At 43.5% G+C, this 8,294-nt stretch overlaps 1 protein-coding gene across 1 annotated transcript; it reads right to left on the reverse strand.

Annotated features, from left to right (window-relative positions):
- Nucleotides 1-616: 616 nt before the first annotated feature.
- MED28 (mediator complex subunit 28) lies at nucleotides 617-7,866 on the reverse strand. The gene is given in 5 exon segments (XM_053578093.1): nucleotides 617-3,167; nucleotides 3,170-3,317; nucleotides 5,379-5,491; nucleotides 6,167-6,233; nucleotides 6,603-7,866. Coding segments are annotated over 5 exon segments (633 nt in total). The 5' UTR covers nucleotides 6,762-7,866; the 3' UTR covers nucleotides 617-3,021.
- Between the last annotated feature and the right edge of the window lie 428 nt (nucleotides 7,867-8,294).

Genomic DNA, 8,294 nt, shown 5'->3' on the forward strand with positions numbered 1-8,294 from the left:
AACAGGAAATTCACATTAGCCTCAAACAGATCGTCTTTGAATAAAAAGTAGCTGATTACATACTTATATCACTTTGAGAGAAATGCAGTTAAAATTTGGATCCACAAAGGTAAATTTACTATCTAATCAAAACAAGGCTACAATGAGATAATTTTAAAAATAAGAACACTTGTCACCATACATGTAACATGCCATATTATTTTCAGCATCAAATTTTTTTTCATCTTTTCCACTTAAGATGGATATCTTAGTTTATTTGGGGTGCTATAAATAAAGTATCTTCTACTGGGTAATTTATAAACAATAGAAATGTGTTGCTCACAGTTCTGAAGGCTAAGCAGGCCCAGATCAAGTTGCTAGCAGATCCATTATCTGGTGAGGGCCCATTTCTCATAGATGTCCACTTGCTGCCTGTCCTCTCACGGGTGGAAGGGCTAAGAGACTGTCTGCACCTCTTTTGTAAAGGCCCTAATCCCATTCATGAGGGTGGAGCCCTCATCACTTAATCACTTCCTGACAGCCCCAACGCTTAATACCAACACATCAGAGATGAGATTCCAACATATGAATTTGGCAGGGGGGTCCGGGGGACCAATATTCAGACCACAGCAGTGAGCACTGTTGTACTGTTTTTTATTTCATGCTTTAAAAAAGACTACATACAGGTGGTTCTTTCCTCAAAGACATATCCCAGCCCAGGTGTGACTCTAGGCAGTGACTCAACAGAGGGCATCCCCCAGGCTCACAGGGAAACCCCAGAGGATGGCTCCTGATTTTCTCCTGAAGACAGGAGCTGTAGAGGATTTTCTGTGTTCATCAACCAGCAAGATGTTTACAAACAGACAAAATAAAAAACTTGACATTTACTTGACAAAATTTTGAGTTTAATAAAAAAATGGCAATAACTGGTACAAGCATTAATTCAAAATATTTTCACTAAGCACCAAATAGAACACTTCCCAATCTTTTCACCAAGAACTCCTTAGAAAGAATGCCTTTAACTCAGTTTACTTAAGGTTTTAAATTTAAAAATCTAAAGCTATCAGTCAAGAGTTTCTACTCACCACAAGATGACCAGGTTAACAACGCAGAGGTCATATAATGTGAGCTATTTTATTCTATTCCATTTTTGAGAAAGAGTCTCACTATGTCACACTCGGTAGAGAGCTGTGGCGTCACAGCTCACAGCAACCTTAAACACTTGGGCTTAAGCAATTCCCTTGCCTCAGCCTCCCGAGCAGCTGGGACCACAGGCGCCCACCACAACGCCCGGCTATTTTTTTTGTTATTGTTGTTACGGTTGTTTAGTAGGCCCTGGATGGGTTCAAACCCACCAGCCCCGGTGCATGTGGCCCATGCCCTAACCACTGAGCCTAATGTGAGCTTTTAAAAGCTTTGGTTGGTTGGGTGTGGTCCCAGCTACTTAGGAGACTGAGGCAGGAGGCTTGAGCCCAGCCTGAGACTGCAGGGAGCTGTGAAGAAGTGATACCACTGCATTCCAGCCAGGCAACAGAGCGAGACCTTGTCTCAAAATAAATAAATACAAAGCTTTGTTTAACCTATACATGCCAATTAAGGATTCCTTAGTCTCAAGCTGGTAATCCTACGTCCGTATGCCAGATACCACAAATACAAACAAAAACTAAGTACCATGTATAGAAGAAAGAACATATGGTCCCTGTATACTGAAGGAAATAATACCTAATGCTCACGGGCATACAGTGCAGGAAGGGGCAGAGACAGACACAAGCCACTAACCCACAAGGGAGAACCAAGTAAGGGCCAGATGGAGAGGTAAGTCCTATGCCCTGGGGACAGCAGGAAGGGCACTGGGAGGCTGCAGGGAGCAGGTGGCATCCAGCCCAAACCAGGAACATGACTGGATGTTATGTGTGTGAGCAGGACCTTCAAGGCTGGAGAAAATAAAGGGACCCAGGACACTGGGCCACAGACACGCTGTGCTACCTGTTCAGAAGACAGTGACACCTTTGTTTGGGTAAAGAGATGTAATTTAATAAGAGACTACATAAAATTTAGGAAAACCTCACCCAACAAGAGACAGAACAATGCTAGTCTGTTTTTCTCAAGAGCAATTCAGACAATCTGAGGTGGCCTATGAAAACTGGCAAGAGAACAGAGCCTCCCCAATGCAGAGGCACCACAGCTCTTTATGGAAGTAAAGTAGCGGAGGACCACCTTGCAGCCCACCTGGACTCAGAGACCCCAGTCCCCTGGAATCAAATCCATTAGCGATCATCATCCCTAATGGAAAGTATCACTCTTCCAAAAATGCAAAACAAAATGACACAGCAATTAACTCAAAACAGAGACAACTGGAGTAAGCTGTAATGCTCCGACTGCTATAGCACTGAGGTAAGAGTCTGCCCAGTCACTTACACTGCCTCGTTACCCCGGAATGTAACACAACTCAGCACGCCACTGCACCCACGGCATCCCGCCCCATCAAGAAGTAAATAAACACCGCACAAAGTATCAACTTACCCCAAATAAACATCAGCATCAGCCATCATTTCACTAACCCAGGACGTTTTAATCCTCCTCCTCCTATTTACAATCTCCTTGTTCTGAAAGTTCTGGGCACAAGATGAACATGGTGTAACTACATTCCTCTTCTTGAGGTAGTTCAATATTGACACACAACAAATTTACTTATTTGTCTACCCTACCATCATGGGGTAATTATCATAAAGGACCCCCAAGCAAAATCCTCATCCTCCATTCTCAGACTACTTAATTGTCTTTTCCCTCAGCTCAAAGTCAACTGACAACTAGAAGCACATGCAAGGAAATGGAAAGTCACACAAAAATTAAATAAGCAAAAAAGTCCCCAAACAAACCCATAAAAAGCAATCATATCACTATACTAACAGTCTAAACTTTGCAAAAGACATATTCACTTGTTTTACTCAGCCACAAGCATTTCAAAAAGTATTCCAAAACCTAAACAGCTTATAAAAATAGTGGTAAAATTTTAGGTGGGAGCATAAAACTAAAATCAACTCATTCCCTGGCAAAGAGTTCTTCCAAAATGCCACCCATGTCCTTGAGAAATGTGTGGCAAGCTGTCCAAGGCCGCCGGCACTCTGGCATACCCTCCCTCAGGTCGGCTTCAGAGGTGCAGGGATAGTGGCCGACGCCTGTTCCAGGTAGGCCAGGGACCCCTGAGGGATGTCGGCTGGCTTTTTGTGCTGCACACTGATGTCCTCCAACACCTGCTGCCAGTGCCTCAGCTTCGTCAAGTGCTTCTGGACCAGCGCATCTTTCCGCTGTAATTCATTCCTTAGCTCAGAGACATCCTACAGATGAAAACAACGGAGTAAGTCAGAGCGATCTCAGGAAAAACAATACAGTTCCTGATTAGTGAAGAGTGCTAAGAAGTAAATTCAAAACAAAGAGAATCCATTAAACCACACTAACCCCATTACTCTGTCTGGCTCCACTATTTGAAGAACCCAAATGATAAATGTCTGCTTAACATTAAAAGTTTTTAATTTTTTTTTTTCTTTTAAAGTAATATGCAAGTTAAAAAATTTAAAAGGCATTGAAGGCTAGTAACAGTGTTATCCTAGCACTCTGGGAAGTCGAGATGAGCGGATTGCTTGGGCTCAGGAATTCAAGACCAGCCCAAACAAGAGCAAGACCCAGTCTCTACCAAAAGCAGAAAAACTAGCCAGGCATTGTGGTGGGCACCTATAGTCCCAGCTACTTGGGAGGCTGAAGCAAGAAGATTGCTTAGGCCCAGGAGTTTGAGGTTGCTGTAAGCTATGATGCCACAGCACTCTACCCAAGGTGGCAGAGTAAGACTCTTGTCTTTAAAAAAAAAAAAAACGCATTGAAAGGCAGCCAAAAAAAAAAAAAGATAAGACTCTTTCTCATCTTGGTCCTTAGCCACCCAGTACCCTGGTCCAAAGGCTACTGATGGGAACCAAAAACACTACGAATTAGAAACACATATTAAAAACTGTTTACAAAAAATTCACGCCACTATTCTACCATTTCAAATTATGAAGAGTTAAAATCACATTTTCAAGAGGCTTTTTTTTTTAAATTTAAAGATAGGGTCTTCCTCTATCAGCAGGCTGGAGGGCAGTGATGCATACACAGCTCAACTGTAGCCTTGAATTCCTGGGCTCAAGCCATCCACCAGCCCAAACCTCCCTAAGTGCAAGGATTACGGCATGAGCCAATGCACCTGACTGCATTTTCAAGAGCTTTGTATGAACACCAGCATTCGGTCTTTATTATTAAAGACCTGGCTTTGAACATATCTGCATTGTTATTCAAGTATTCACATTAGGAAATGATCCAACATGATGAAGTGTGAGAACTGCCATTCACCCTTCAATAGCTGGTGTTAAGAATGAAAAGAGCCTTTTGGATTAAAATGGTCTCCTTGGAGGAGTACTTACTTTAAAAACTGTGCCAAACTGGTATCTAAACGTAAATGTTTCTCACTGGAGGCATTACTGGCCTTCTAGGTAGGATGAATCCTCATTCCTTCACATCAAAGGAGCAGGCTTTGACTCAACCCACTTCACGCCATTATAGCATCCCACTGTGGCAACTTTAACACACTTCGAAATGCGCCAGTTTAAAACAAATGACATCAATGAAATCCTGAATTTCAAGGAGCCAGAGTCAGGACATTTACTTTTTGATTCCTTGGCTTCTTGTGTACAAGGCATTGGGTAAGGCAACCGGGGACATAGATGTGTTTTTGTCCCAAATGATTGCTTTTTACCTGTTTTTTATGCAGCAGAACCTTTTCTTTAAGAAAAATCTTCCCTGGGCCGGGCGTAGTGGTGGCACAGGCGTATAATCCCAGCATTTGGGAGGCCGAGGTGAGTGGACCGCCTAAGCCCACAAGTTCAAGACCAGCCTGAGCAAAAGCAAGACTGTCTCTAAAAAAATAACTGGGCATTGTGGTAGGACATATAATTCCAGCTACTTGGGAGGCTGAGGTAAGAGAATCACTTGAGCCCAAGAGATTGAGGTTGCTGTGAGCTAAGACGCTACAGCACTCTACTGAGATTGACCAAGTGAGACTCCGTCTCAAAAAAAAAAAAAAAAAAAAAAGGAAAAAGAAAAAGAAAAATCTTCTCTGAATGCCAATGTAAGAGGTAAGAGCTGAGCTGCTCTGTTTGAAGCACTGGTTTGTATCTCTACTCGACTTCACTAATTTCCAGGTTGTCACAAACACTGACAACTAGCAGCCCTTCACACTCTACCTTCAGCCCTACTGCAACTCCCGGGAAACGTGTGCATCTCAATTAAAGCACAAATATCCATTTATGGGTATTGTTGTTCCAAGCAACATCTGTTTTTCCTAAAAGCTGATACAAAAACTGAATTTATACCTCTTTGATAACTTGCTCTGGTTTCTGGACAGATAACTGCAATCTTTTTTGTAGAAAAAAACATTCTGTCTGTCTCGCAATATCTAGAAATTTCTGGATACACTGATCAACACCTTGAAAAAAAGAACAAAATATTACATTGAGAAAAATACAAGATATATAGCTCTCTCACACAAACAAGAGTATCAAAACAGCACCTGTCATAGAGGAATCAGGGATTTTAATCTTGGCCACAGCAATAATAATAACCCCCAACTTCTCATGTGTTAACTAACATTAAACAGCAGATAATTTGTGCTATTATCAGGCAAAAAAGAAAAAAAGACTTTAGTACAAAACGAAAGCCATGAGACCTTCTGAAGACAGACAATGCAGAGATACAGCAATTAGCATTGTAATTTTCAATCTGATGGAACATTCAAAACATAGTACAAAGAAATCAGAAGCTCTGGCTACCTGTAGTGATAAACTCGGGGTATGAGAGGAAAGCACAGATGATAATACCTATTTTAAAAATAACAATCTTTTTTTAAAGCAGTACATACTATTAGTCTTCTTTACTTAGTACCATCATGAAATGCTCATTATAAATGGTTCAAGAGTAACATTCGATTGCCAATTAATAAACTAAACAAAACCCCACCGTTTATACAGACTATGTGCATACATTTATTCTTGGGAAAAGTTCTCTTAGTATGTAAGTAGGACTGAAACATATTAAGTGCAAAACCAGCAATGCGGAATCTTGCTAAAGCCAAGAACATTGTCTACAACGAAAGAGAGCTTACCAGTTCGAATTTCTTCCTGATCAGTGCCATTGACATAGTCCTGACTCACCAGAGAAGCAAAACAAGCCTGTGTGATCAACACATATAAAGAACAAATGTCATTCACACATCAAAAATCTTACTTCAGAATAAAAAAAAAACCTCTCTTCAAGTCATTCAATGAGGGGACTGTAACCCCAAGCTGGGGGGAGATAGAAAACTTCAATTCCACGTGTCTCCAAAGATGTCGAGTTTACGATCCTCGATCCTCCGCCAGCACACCTGAGTACAACATCGACTAAGGGGACCCTAAAACAAGCGACTCCTTCTCTGAGCCCCAGCTCCCCCGTGTGTAAGCTGGCTGCTGGGATCGCCGCCGCGGTCAGCGTGTGCACGCGCAGTATTCGTTTCTGGGAGGAGGACGGGCTGGCCACAAGATTACCATGTCTCACTTTACCTCGAAAGAGGACTCCAACTCATCCACCAAAGTACTGTTAGAAGGTCTCGGAGCACCTGGCGCTGCTTGAAGAAGTGAAGCCTGGCCTGGGAGTCCCGGCTGGGGTGGTGGAGGACCCGGTGGCTGCCCAGAGAACATGCCGCCTAGCGAAGCTGCCATTGTCCGTTAACAATGTGGGGAGAAGTTTACTGCGCGTGCGCCACAGCTCGGTCGCGGGTCACGTGACAGTTACGGCCGTTGTGGTCACGTGGCAGTACCCGGCCCTCTGGGGCGTTTGGCGTTGGAAGAGCCGGTTCTTGGTTCTCTCTCTTGGTTACTCGCGGCACAGAGGTCGCGTAGCTATTCCTTTTATTTTTCTTAGCTGGAGAAGTGAAGGCGTAGGATTTGGAACAAGTGAGTGGAGAGCAGTTTAAGAGCCCTCTGCGCTAGTCGCCGCCCTGCCTTAAAACGCAAGGAGTGACTTTGGGCGATTCGCCTTCTCTGGCGCAGTTTTCCATTGGTGAAAAGGGGTGGGGGATGCCCGTTCACTCCACAGACATTGATTTTTCCTTTTTTTTTATTGAGACAGAGTCTAACTTTGTCACCCTCGGTAGAGTGCTGTGGCGTTATAGCTAACAGCAACCTCAAACTGTTGGGTTCAAGCGATTCTCTTGCCTCAGTCCAACTAGTAGCGGCGACTACAGGCGCCCGCCACAACGCCCGGCTTTTTTTGTTGTTGTTTAGCAGGCTGGGGACGGGTTCGAACCCACCAGCCTCGGAGCAGACATTCATTGAGCTCTTGTCATGTACCAAATACTACAGCGGGAACAAGACAGGTAGGAAACAAGTATTGAAAATGGCTAACATAATGGAGGCTCCTCTTATGACTGGCAGCTCCCTGGGACTGTGAAGAAGCCTTGAGGCCACGGTGGTAATGTGGATAGCAGCACAGTGTGTTTCTGAGACTCAGCAGAGCGTTCGTGAAGTTCACGTGCAAGGACAGCTATTAAATTTCATCTCAGGAATACAGAAGCACATGAAACCAGGGCCTGTGCTGCCTTTTGTATTCCACACGTAAGTAAACACAAAAGTTCTATTGTTCTTTTACCCATACAAAGCCTTTGACAGAAAGCTGCCTATCAAAGCTCTGCTGAGCCTTCTGAATCACCCAGAAGAAATGTTTAGTTCCTTCATTCCCCAGTAGTTCCAACCCTTGATGCCATCTTTCTTGATGGAAGCGTTTCTGAATATGGATGCCACAGGGAACCTGGGTTACTTTCTACTCTCGCTGGATTTTTCTTGAATTCTAGCAACTGTTGTGAATACGCACGCCCATTTCCACTCTATAACCCAGTTTAGTTATACAATACTCTCTTACATGTTAAATTTTTTAAATGGTAGATTTAACTTCAAAAACCAGCTTTTCTTTCCAAATGTTTTCAAAGTTAAAAGAAGAGTGGGCGGCGCCTGTGGCTCAGTGAGTAGGGCGCCGGCCCCACATAGCGAGGGTGGTGGGTTCAAACCCGTCCCCGACCAAACTGCAACAAAAAAATAGCCGGGCGTTGTGGTGGGGACCTGTATTCCCAGCTACTCGGGAGGCTGAGGCAAGAGAATCGCCTAAGCCCACGAGTTGGAGGTTGCTATGACAAGGGTGACAAATGAGACTTTGTTTCTAAAGAAAAGAAAAAGGGTGTAGATGCTATTCATGGATAA

Source organism: Nycticebus coucang, chromosome 23 (assembly GCF_027406575.1).
Source record: "Nycticebus coucang isolate mNycCou1 chromosome 23, mNycCou1.pri, whole genome shotgun sequence".
Classification (NCBI taxonomy): Eukaryota; Metazoa; Chordata; class Mammalia; order Primates; family Lorisidae; genus Nycticebus; species Nycticebus coucang.